Source organism: Grus americana, chromosome 14 (genome assembly GCF_028858705.1).
Source record: "Grus americana isolate bGruAme1 chromosome 14, bGruAme1.mat, whole genome shotgun sequence".
Taxonomy (NCBI): domain Eukaryota; kingdom Metazoa; phylum Chordata; class Aves; order Gruiformes; family Gruidae; genus Grus; species Grus americana.
In genome coordinates this window covers 21,710,275-21,722,551 of record NC_072865.1, presented here as the reverse complement: position 1 = coordinate 21,722,551, position 12,277 = coordinate 21,710,275, and the positions used below count along the sequence as shown (strand labels likewise).

The 12,277-nt window shown below is 54.6% G+C and overlaps 1 protein-coding gene across 1 annotated transcript in view; it reads left to right on the top strand.

The window, feature by feature from the left end:
* Positions 1 to 9,594, top strand: part of PFDN1 (prefoldin subunit 1) — a 32,556-nt gene extending 22,962 nt beyond the window's left edge. The window contains exon 4 of the mRNA XM_054841986.1: positions 9,375 to 9,594. Coding sequence (XP_054697961.1) covers positions 9,375 to 9,458 — 84 coding nt within the window. The 3' untranslated portion in view covers positions 9,459 to 9,594. The remainder of the gene's footprint in view (positions 1 to 9,374) is intronic.
* The last annotated feature ends 2,683 nt before the right edge of the window (positions 9,595 to 12,277 follow it).

The window sequence follows — 12,277 nt, the reverse complement described above, 5'->3', positions numbered from 1 at the left end:
TGCGTTAATAAAAAAAACACTTCTGTGGCTAAAGTGGTTTTGTCCATCCAGGAGCCTACATTTAGTCATCTGGTTCTGAAAACGTTGCTTGTTTCCTCTGATTAGCATTAAGCTGTTTTTATGATTACACTGAAATCATTTTAACACAAAGTTGGTAGATAAGTCTGTCTTTGTCATTTTAAACTAGGGTCTGATTCATTGTCAAAGCTCTCCTTTGTGCTTATGGCTGCAGAAGTATCCAAAGCAATGAGCCGAGCTGGATGTGGCTCCCTCTCCAAATTCCTTCTTGCATGAGTAATAGTTAGTCACAAAACCAGTGCCGCTGTCTTTGCCTTAGTCACCAAGCCCATGCAGTTGCTTCTCGCTGTCCTTTATGCCGAGCAGCTCTGGGGAGGGGGATTATCTGTGCCAGATAAACCTCCATCCTGCCTCCATCTCACCTGGGGAGAACAGGAAATGATTATTTGGAAAGCGTGCTCCTGCGTGTAGGAGACCTGACCCAGCCCTGAGTCAGCTTTATAAAGCCACACCTTGCTCGCCAGGTATGCGGGGAGGCCGTCATGACTTCCTGCTGGCCCCGCTGCCTGGGTTGCTCCTCTCAACTGTCTGTAAATGTGTTCCTAGCGGGGATGTGGCTGTGCTCTGCCTGTGAGGCAGCTGAGGTCAAGGGTGTCTGAATTAGGAGGGGGATGCTGGTTACTTGAGAGCTTACATCATCTTTTTGTTGCTGATTTGTTGAGTCTTTAAAATTTATGGGTAATTTTTCTTTTAAAATGGCTTTGTTTGGCCAGGACTGCAAGAGATGAAAGGTGGGGTATGAGTTTGCAAAAGTCCCGTCGTTAGGAGGTAGGATGAGCCATTCATGCTCTGCAGGACTACAGAAACCAAAGCACCGAATTAGGGAATTTACCACATTTTGCAAGAGGCAGTTTGGTGAGGGACACTTCCACCAAAGCAAAATGTGGGGATCTGCAGAGTCTGAGTGAGTTTGCCTTCCCCAGGTTCTCTGTGTTTGACCTGAGTCTGCTGCTGTAAGTCTGGTTAAGGTGCAGTATCTGAACTGAAGCAATGTGCCTTTGAAAAACTGCTCTAAATTGGCAATTTTGCCAAGAAGAGGTGTCCCTAATGGAATCCCTGGGGTTGATAATATATTTCTGCTGCCACCTACTGAAAGGTTTCCAGTCGGCTTGCTTTTGTAGTAAACATCAGGCTAGGGTGCAGGAGTTCACGGGAATAATCTGTCCTTTCCCAGTCACAGAGAGCAACTGTCTCCACAGCTATGGAAATGCTGTCCTGTGGTGGAGACAGCAGGTACATGCAGTGTGCGCCCAGCTGGGCTGGGGCCTGGGGAGAGAAAGGCCGCTCTGCGGGCAGGTTTTTCTGCCCGTGCCATTGCCCCGTCTTCTCTTGAAGGTGGCCTCCCTTGGTACCAGCTGTGGACAGCAGTGGGTACTTTTCCAAATTTAGCTTTTTCAGAGTATGTTCCTCAGGGTTTCAAGGCTACAGTGGGGGAAACCCTGCTGGTGGTGTTGTAGATAGGATCGATACACGACGAAAGTGGATTTGCACCAGCAGTTCTTTAGGCAGGTGCTTCTAAAGATCCTCCTGAGTTCGCAAGTGCACTCGCATGCTGGATGCCTTCTCTACTGTGCTCTAGTCCAGATGGTTTTGAAGTGACCAAGGGTCCCCATTACCTTCCGGAAAGAATGGCTAAGGGAAAACCCAGGGATCTGAATCATCACTTCTCCTCTTAGGTAAATGGCATCGTCGTGCTTCTGTCAGCAGCTGTCATCAGAAACCAGCTAGGCTCCCTTCCTATTGCAGTTCACTCACTCTTGAGCAAACTCTGTGCAACTTCCTGAGAGCAATAACCCTGCTTGGAAAGTCTTGAACTATATCTAAATATTTGGCGGTTGCTGCAGTGTGGTAATTCCCAATGTGTACATGTGCCGCAGTGTTGCGCTGGGTGAGGACTGGTGCTGGGTGGACCCATCAGGGTGTAGGACTGCCTGCAGACCCACCCCGCCCCGTTGCTGGTGCCCACTATTGCAGTTTCTCCCGAAGCAGCTGGGTGCTGCTCAGCAGGTCCACCTCCTTCCTGTTTGTGGGTTCCAAGTGAAATCCCATTAAACAGAGCGCACGTCCTAGGCACATCGTATTCCATGATCTCAGGCTGACCAAAATGTTTTTGCCTTGCCCGCGGTGTGTGTGATGACAGCTTGGTGTGCTGGACTCTGGCAAGGGGGGTTTGGGCAATTCCAGCCATCCGAACAGCAGTGGTGGTGTTGAGAGCGAGGGCAGCTCACGTGGCTACCTGGCCCCCAGCGTGCGGGCAGCACAACTTGCCTTCCTCTCAGGGAGAATCCTTCCCCAGACCCGCCTGTGTTCCCAGCTCTCTCTCAGGATCTGCTGATCACTTTCCCAAAGAGTGCGCACACAGAGCTCTCGAGGAATACCAGAAATGACCTGGGTGAACTTTGGGAGATACCAAAACTCTCGGCTAGCAGGTTTATTGAGACGGTGTCACAGGATGAGTTGTATCAGGGCTCCTATTTGAGGCACCACATCATGCCTGAAGACTCTGCAGCATTCCTTGATGAAAGCCTTCTAAGCATGAGAGTGCAATGACAGCATCTGGGGCCTGGTAGCCAAACGTGCTGCGAGCCATGGGGAGGGAGGTGTTCGCTGGGAAGGAACCTGCCAGCTCGTTTTGTCCTTACAAGTTGGATGTAAAACAACCTTGTAGAAAAACAGCTTAAAAAAAAAAAGGCTGAAATAAGGATCTGGCATTGGAACATGCCTTCTCAAATTCCATGGAAACATTTTTGTTTGGGTTTAAGCATATTTGTATTTGCAGGTCAGGAGCTGAAGCTCTTTTTCTCTTGCTGAGGTGAAGAGAGAGAAGTGAAATTTGAAGAGCCAAAGGAGTAGATGTTGAATGAGAAACTGCTACTTGAAACAGGAAATTCACCTGTGTGAGATGTAATGCAGCATGAATAAACTGTGGCTGCTGTTGTGTTGGTTTCCTGCTGAGAGCAGAAGTGCTATTTTGGCTTTTGGAGTTGAGCATGCATGCTGTGAAACACTGTGCTGAACTACCAGCTCTAGACAGCTCTACAGACACACGGGTCTGGCCAGTGGCTGACCAGCTCTCTGAAGGCAGAGGTGTCTGAATCACAGTGCTGGAGGAAATATATTGCTTTGATCATTGAAAGCCTGTCCAAGAGGAGCTGATTAATAGTTTTTTCTTTCTGTGGAATCTGTGGATGCTGGCTCTTTAATTTGCCAGGAATGTAAGGTCTGGGTGCGTCATCGTGCTTCTCCAGCAAAGCACTAGCCTCGCTAGCAGCATGATGCAATGGGAACGGAGGTGGGGGAGGCTCCAGCAGGAGGTGACTTCCCACTGTGTCAAAAGGCCATGGGCCACCTCTGTTAACCACAGGTCCCTTTCTTCGAGGTGTGAATTGTAATTGATTTGGCATTAAATCTAGTATTTCCGCAGCTGCTACCAAAAGCAAATAGCGCAGAGATGGTCAGGGAGCGAGTGTTGCCTGTGACGGGGAGTGAAGCGTGAAGGAGAGCCATGGAACAGGATAATGGCAGGGGCGAGTATTTATGGAGTTGCTTTTGCTGTAACCACCAGCGCCAGGGCACAGGCTTGCTGCTCTACTGCACATCAGTAAGAAGCGCATGCAGTGAGGGACGGCTTGTGGGTGCTGCCGTACATAGCCTGGGGCCAGTCAAGCTGGCGCTTCTAAGAGATTGTGCTTTGTACACAGGTGAAAGAGGCAACTGGGGCTGGCAGCAGCCATCCAGAGACATTGCCTGCAGCTGCCCGGTGCTGCCTGAGGGCAGAGATGTTCACAGTGGGCGTTGCAGCCCACTGTCCTTGCTGGGATTACAGGGTCCTGCATGAGGCAGCTGCCCTGCTCTCCTTGGAGGCACGGCTGGGGTTGCCGGAGCAGGGCTGTGCGGCTGCGGGGCTGTCGGCTGCGCGGCTGCCCTTTCTCCTGGGAAGGGTTTTTGGGAGATCAGTGCGTGTTACCTGTTGGATGGGGCTGTGTGAGCAGCTGGTCCTTTTGGCTGCAACTCTGATCACATGGGAGACAGTGCTTTTACTGTACATAGCTGTCCTGAAACCCCATGCAGGTTAGCCCCTTGCCCCCCACACCTGGTTTAGGAAGGCTTGGAAATGGGGAGGGCTCCTGAGAGGGGAGAGTAAGCACCAGGCTTGGTGGCACCATCTGGGTCAGCTGCAGGAGAGCCTCGGAGCCCAGCTTCAGAGCCCTCTGTAGGTGCTGGGAGTTCCAGCTGGTGGGTTGGCTCTGCTGCCCAAAGAAGAGTTCTTGGCCATCTCCTCTTGCCTTCCACCTCAGTGCCAGGCAGCCGTTAGCATGGAAAACCTACTCACAGAAAGCAGATTTAGATGAGAATGTTTCCTTTTGAGCTAGTTTTCAGACAGATTGCCAGGACTGTGATTTTTCTTGCTCCCAAGTGCTGCAGCCCTTCCTGGCTAGGGAAGGTGACTGCTGTTGGCAGCAGGATTGGCTTAAAGGAATTCTGAAACTACAAGCTGGGAGGCATTGACTGCACTGGCTTTTGGGGGGTATCTTCTGCAGTTTTGCTCCCCATCAGCTCTTCTGCATGTGGCCCAGACCTCGCTAGCATGTCACAGTAGCTGTGTGTTGGTCTCGTGCCCTTCCTGCGTGGGGACAGAGTGGGGCGGGGACGATCAAGGGGCTGTCACCACAAATAAGGGGTTAGATGAGAACTGGTGGGTGGCATGTGGTGGGAAGAAGTGAGGGTCCGAGAGCTGGTCCTATGCTGGAGCAGGGCAGCTGGCTTGATTTCAGAGTGTGTGAGGAGCATGCTGCCCACCTGGAAATCTGTAGATGCAAATCCTGCTACCTTCCTACATGCCTTCAGCCACCTTCAAGGCGGCCTACAGCTCCCCTTCCTTGCTTCTGTGGTGGAGAGGCTTCTTACATGCTGACGGGACCTGCAACCTCAGGTCATTCCTCCCTGCATGGGAGTTCAAGTGCATTGGTTGTGGAAACAAAGTGGTTCTGAAACCTCCAAAAGCCGCACGGGTGGCGGAGGCCAGTGGAGGTGTGTGCTCGCTGCCCTGGCCGAGCAGGCATTCAGAAGCTGTGCCTCTTAAATAAATTTCACTAATGCTCAAAAAGTGTATTTTGCAGTGTGGTAAATAAATCTCTAGTGAGTGGATGTGGCAAACACAAACTAGGAGGAGGAACTGGCCCCTCACTGCAGCAAGAGCCATCGGCTGCGAAACCAGCCTCTTCCTGCTGTGCAGTCCGTATTTCCTCCTTGTTTGCCTTGCCCCGCTCTTTGTGTAACTGCTGGGGGGACACCAGCACATCGTGGCACTGCCTGGCCTCGCTGCTGAGCGTGGCCCTGTTTGTAAGCTGTGAGTTCGGGCTTTTCTGGGAGCTGAGTGGCATGTGTCATCTTTACCCCATTGCCTTGCCAAAGCAAGTCTCCTTTCTCAGTCCTACCCTGAGACTCTGTGACGCAGGCAGTGGTATCTCTTGCTGTTTTGGGTAACCACCTTGTCTGGCCAGAGGTCTGTAGGAGCTGGTGGGTGGGTGGGAGCGGTTTAGGGCAGTGCTGGTGTGGGGGGCACCTAAGAGCTCTGAATCTGCAGCTCGTAAGCTGTGCAGCCTCTGAAGTCAGTGGCTTGCTGTGCAGGGACAGCGTGCTGCCTTGTCCCTTTGGGCTCCTGACTGGTGAGCATTTGAGTTTCTGGTGTAGAAGTAATACCAGAGGCTGCAGAGAGCAGCAGCCTTTGATTTCATGAGACACCAAAACCAGCAGTACAGTTCTGGCATTGCACTGGCAATTTGTTGCTAGCTGCACTTGCCTTGGCACGGGCAACAGAGAATTAATGCTTTGGGCGGCAAACACACCTTCACAGGAAAATATATGCAGCTAATTGGGTGATGAGCTAAAACCTAGCAGCCACAGGCTGGCCAAAAACGTGGGGTCAGAGGACATAGGGTTAAGTAGAGCTGCAAGTGAACATCAAGTGCAACTGGAAGCATGTGAGTTCTGGAAAGGCTGGAGGTGGGGTTTGGGAGGCGGCAGTAGTGTTCCTCCCACAGGGAGCAGATACCACCAGCGTGGCAGATCTGGGTGGACCGGAACAGCCTCCAGCGTGACTTAAGAGCTGTGCTGTCTGACATCTCTGGGCTCTGGGAGAGCTGGTGTGACTGGGCAGCGCGTGTGTCAGCTGGCTTGCTCACAGCACTGCTCCCTGGGAAGGCGCACCAGGGAGAGACAGCATTTCCTGTCTAGACCCCAGTAATCGTGGTGAGGAGGGGTTTGCACGCAAACTCCTGCTCTTCCTCCTGTGATTACCAAAGCAGAAGCTAGGCCACGGCTCCTCAGGAAGGAACAGCTTACTTCTGCTACGTGTCTCTCAAAATGTGGTGACTGTCTGCTCCTCGTTCCCCCTTGATTCGGGCAGTTGGAGTGGGAGCCAGCTGCTGTGCTGGCTCCAGCACTGCCTGCTGTCAGCCTGCAGGACAGCTGAGGAGGTTTGCAGCCCCCCAGCTGCAGGTGCAGGGCTTCCCTTGGTGTTCAGAGGCTGTTTCTTGAGCCCAGGAATGAGTCTCCCTGGAGGGTACTTTTGGGAGGATGTAGTAAAAGCATCAGGACTGGCCTAGATCCTCTTGCCTCAGAAACTACATCATTGAGGAGAGTGATTGAGGAAATACAAATTCCTTGAATCCTCACCTGCCTGAGTCTGCAGGTGGTGCTTAAAGAAATGGCATTAAATCATGTCCCTTTGCCATGAGCTGTGCAGCTCCAGCACCCTTGCTTCCCAGGGGAGAGCGGAGCTATGCCACTGTGCAGGAGTGGGCAGCGTGGACCTGTGTGGGCCACGACAGCCATGAACGCTCCTGCACTGTGTCAGGCTACATTAGTCCTCGAGGAAGTGGGGCCCATGTGGTCACCAGCATGGCTCCCTAACGAGGGATGTTTGAAATCCCGCTGTGTCAGGAGAATGGAGCTGTCATTTGCAACCTGCCAGCTCTGCCCACACGTGGGGGCTTCCCTGTGGGGCAGCAGGGCTGCCTGGCTCTCCCGAGGTCCCTGCTGGGGCCAGCCTGCCCGCAGAGAGCTGCTCTCTGGAAATGTCTCTTGCTGCCTGGTGGGAATGAGGGGGAGTGGAGAGGACAGAAAACCAGAACTGTTTCATAGACTAATTTAACTGCATTTAAAAAAAATGAAAAAATTGTCATAGTAATAAATGAATGCATAGAAGTCAGCTCCGCTGATGCCACTCTCCTCCAGTTAGCAGAGCGAGGTGGAGCTCAGACCCACGCAGGTTTTGCCGGGACCCGTTCCCCCTCGCACCCTTCAGAGTCAGTTCCCTAGATGTGAAATCCCTCGACGTCTGTCCGGGCAGCGTGAGAACGGCACAGCAGTGGCAGAAGTCCTGCTTGTGCGTCACCGAGTCGTTGGTAGCGGGAACCCGCGCTGCGCCTCCTCTCCCAGCGGTTTCCTGAAAAGCAGCTCTTGTAAGCGAGAGGGATCCCACATGCCTGGGGACCGCATGAGAGGGACAAGGAGCCCTTTGCCCTACCCACGGCCGTAGCTGTTGCTAACAACCTTTACTGTTTAAATAAAAGCCTTTCAGTATTTAGAAACAGGGCTGGAAGAGATGTCCTCATGGCATGGGCATTTCAGCTGAGTGTACAGAAGTGTCACCGCAGGTCTGCTGCGAGGGGACGGATGGGGAGTGATGGCAGCAGGACTGTCACATCTGCTAAATGCATTTTCCTTCAGTGTTACGGGTCCCAGCTCTCTGTGGGCTTGCAGGAGTCAGGGGGAGACTGTCAGGGGGGCATCAGCTTTGCAGTTCTTGCCTGTCACCAGCTGGCAGTGGCCATGTCCTCTGGGTTGTGCACAAGCTCCCCTGGTCTGCCCCCTGTACCAGGAGGGTGCTGCTCGGTGGAGGCCAGCACATGCTTTTGCTGTAGCCTGCACCCATGGGTGCTGCTCTGCTGCAGTCAGCTGGCAGCTGGGTGAGCACCCCAGGGCATCATGTGTTTTTACTCTTTCCTCCAGCCCCCCTGCATGGCTGAGCAGTGCTGAGGATGCCCACTATCTCCCTTTAGCTGGGGGGGGGGGGCTAGTTTTGGTGGGCTTTGGAGGTCATTCATACTGGGTTCCTCTGCCTGTGGCTGGAGAGGCAATTAGTGGAGCCTACGGCAGGATGCTCTAGGCTGAGCCCTGAACTCCTGTAATTGAATAATAATCCTGCCAGTGCTTATTGGTACCTAGCTTGGCCTGGAGACAAAGCTCTTCCGTGGTCCCCAGGCCTGCAGGAAGGTGCTCAAAGTGTGGCTGTAACCATGGTGGGGTAGTGGGAATGTCGTGGTGCAGCAGTCCCCAAGAAGGCTTTGCTGAGAAGAGGACCTTGTGAGGACAGCATGCCCCGCACCAGCATGCAGCAGGTACGATGTATGGAGCCCTGCTCTGCCCCTGCGGGCTCTCCCCATGGTCCTCTGCAAGCCCAGCGCTGGGGAGACTCCCCGAGGGTCCCCCCAGCCCATAACGAAATGCGTTTGGAGCAGTGCTTTTCCTGCTGCTGCCAGATGAGGTCCGCATCCAGCGGCGAGGGCTGCCTGCACGTGGCAATGCCTTCTGGTGTCTGCTGGAGACTGTGGTGTCTGTTGTTTGGAAACCCTGAGAAAATAGTCAAAAGAGCCAAGTGCTGATTTTTCCAGTCACCTAGGAGCACCCAGACTAGCAGGAAAAAATGCTGCATGCTGAATTCCTATCTTGGGATGCACAGCTTTGGGCTGCTTCCCTGCCAAGCCTCGCCTAATTAAAGACGATTAAGGAAACACATGTATTTAGTGATGATGCCAGGGAATTTCTGATAGAAAGGAGGGTCTAGCCCAGCTGGGGAAGAGAGCCTCTTTTACCCAAGTGCAAAAGGATTTTGCTGTTGTCTCCATAAGGAGGCCTCAGCATGTTAATTCTTCTCTAGGCTCCAAGCACTACAGGATCTGATTTCCTTTTCCTTCCTTGCTACGGTTAATGTATCCCACTTTTTGCAGCTCTGCTGTTGCAACAGTCCCAGCAGCTCTGAGGAGAAGGTTTCAGAGGGAACAAAATTCAAAGTCTGTGTAAATACTGCCCAGGCTAAATATTAACACTTCCAGGATGCCTCTGGAAATGAATAACCGCTGTCCTCGCTTTGGGAAACCCATAGGGTCGTGTGTGCCCTCAGCAGGCTGCTTTGCAGCTCTGCCCCAGGCAGCTTTTGGCCCCAGCACTGTGGCATGTGCTGTCGGTGCCAAGGTGGACCTTAACTCTCCTCTGGGTTTTCTGTCTTGCAGCAGAAGAAGTCGTACCTGGAGCGGAGCGTGAAGGAAGCGGAAGATAACATCCGGGAAATGCTGATGGCCCGAAGGGCGCAGTAGCTGTGCAGTTACCCCCGGGCCTCCTGCGCCACCCTCTGGGTGGTTTTGGGCAGTTCTGCTTGCACGCTGCTCACTGCCGCCCAGCTGCGCCAGCTCCATCCTGTGGCAGTTTCAATAAAACTGCTGCGAAGCCTGAGCTCGTTTCCTCTGCCTACTGCGTTGGCATCTCAGCAGCTGCTCTCCCTGCGGGCATTTGATGGAGGCAGTGGTCGGATTTGGGGTGAGGGCCCTTCGGGGAATCCTGCTTCACTTTAAAGCAGCCGTAGCCCTCGCCCTCCAGAAAGACCCTGTGTGCTGCTCAGCGCCGGACACGGGGGAAGGCTTGCTGCGTTGTTCTGCTGGAGCAGGGCTGGTGGAACTGTGGTGGGGGAAGAAGGAGGCTGGCAGGGCTGGGCAGGGCCAGCCATTACAGGCACCTCAAGGTCCATAGTGGGTGGTCATTTATTCTGTGTCAGTGGTGACAGGCCCTGGTTCCCTCCTTGTACACGTGGGCCTGGCAGAGCCCTAGTGCAGCAGCAAGCTCATGGAGGGCCAGTGCCACCCTGTGCTTTGCACTCGCAGTGCACCAGCCTTGCTGCTGCCTTCCCTTACTCCTGGCTTCAGGGCTTTTCTGAAATGGAGCTTTCAGGGAAGTGTCCTCCTGCCAGCAGCTCCTTGGGATCTTGGAACTGGCCAGGAGTTTCCAGGTCTCATTGCCGACCCTCCCGTGCTCTCGCCCTGCAGGCACATGGGTGCTGTCACACTCTGGGCTGGCCCGTTGCCACCCACCTTCCCCCCCCCCCCCCCCCAGGCTCCCAGGCCACATCACCTGCTCGCCAGCTGGGCTGGCTTCATCTTTACTGCTGGTCACACACCTGCACTGGCTGTAGTCATGGACGTGGGGGCCCATGGGCTGATCCCCTGGTGCAGTCACACCGTGCACACACATGCACGCACACTCAATAGGGAGCCCTCACCCAGGACAGAGTTTAAGATGAATTTAATAAGCTCAGACAGACTGTGCTGATCAGGCACTGGACAAATGCACCAACCAGCTGGTCATTTGTACCCAACTGATCCTTTCATCCCCATACCTCACGATTTTTCCACACTTCTTCCTCCCCAAATCACTTACACCTCTGCCTTAGGGTCCTCCACTAAACATCCCATAGCAAGTCCTGTGCAAGCTAAGCAGTTTTTCCTGCATCCCATAATGTGTCCCACCCACAGGCATCAGCCCCTTATTCTGGAAGGTGATCTGCAGAGCTGTGCTGGGGCACTCGTGGGGGTGGGACATGGGCTGAGACTCTGGGGACAGCCCTGGGAAAGGCCCTGGAGAAGGGGGCTGGATCCTTGCGTTAGGTTCCTGCCTGCTATTGTGCCTGCGTGCTCCTCTGGGCTTGTGGATGGGCCTCTGAGGGGCTGAGAGACCCTGTGATGGGCCTGGGAGTGGCCTGGCTGGGTTTTACTCAGGTTCCCTGCTGCTGGGTCTCTCTGAACGCCTGTGTGGATGTGCAGAGGTGCTTTATCCCGTAACTGACCACAACCCACAATGTCTGTGGCTTCCCAACCTTTGCTCTGGTGCTTGCTGGCATCTGCCATGCTTGGCAGCACTCTGCAAAGGCACAGGAATGGGCAAACCAGGTGGGTACTGACTGAGGTGTCCCCCTGCAAAGGCGCAGGAATGGGCAAACCAGGTGGGTACTGACTGAGGTGTCCCCCTCCATTTTGATCCTGGAGCAGGATGTGGGGTGCAGGCCTGGCCTTGGCAGGGTGGATCAACCCATAGCTGGGCTCAGCAGCCAGGGTCTCCCCTGCTGCAGGGACGGCCGTGCACTGGACTGGGCTGAGCTTCACCCCTCGCCTGGCACCAGAACGGGGAAGGCGGTGTCCAGGCTCACTGTGGAACTGGCAGAGCTGTCTCTTCTCCAACACCTTGATCCTGATTTTTCCACCCATAGCCGCAGGCAGCTGGCACCCTACATGCTGCAGGGTGGCTGGAACCCAGGGCAGCCCTTCCCAATGGAGCATGGCAGATGTGTCCCCTGCGGGTCCCCTAAGTACAGGCACTGTGGCACCAAGGGCAGGGTGCTGCAGGGATGCGTGCTGCTGTAGGTGTATGGGCCCAGGATTGCAGCCACTTTGTTGGTGTTTGTGATGGATGCCAGAGCAAGAGGCAGAGAGCAGCAAACTTGAGTCCGAGTCCTTCCCCCTGACCCCCCATCCCCGTGTCTGTCCGTGTGTGTTGTCACGTCTCACACACACCCCCACCCCCCCCAGCCAGGGGCAAATGGCCCCAGACCAGCTCCTGCTCCTACCTGAGGCAGAGCAAGAACCAGCCTGTGGCTGGGGGCGGGGGGGGCTCGCCTCTGTGCCTGGCAAGGACATTTCTGGGGAGCAGCCAAGGCCGGGCTGGGTGGGCTCACCACCACGCTGGGATTAGGGGCTGGAGGGAGGGGGAGAGGGAGCAGCCAGGCAGGCAGGGGCATGGGCACAGGGCAGTTGAACACTCCACTTTTGCCCACCTGCCAAGGTGGGGGTGAGCCAGGGACCACGCTTCCAGGCTCTGACAGCTGCTGAGCTGCCAGGGAGGTGACAGCAACCAGGATGGTCACAGCAATGGTTCCAGGGCAGGGAGCCTTTGGGACCCCAGCAACAGACCTCATTTAGCTCAGCTTGGGCCACCCTTTCCCTCTCCTGGCACCCGCTGCCAGGTCTCAGGGAGGCTGGATGCAGTGTACACAAACTGAGGGACAGCAAGCATAGCGCCCTTTAAAGCTGTGCTGCAAAAGGGTGCAAGATCACTAGGTGATCTTCAGCCAACACAAAGCAAAGCCAAT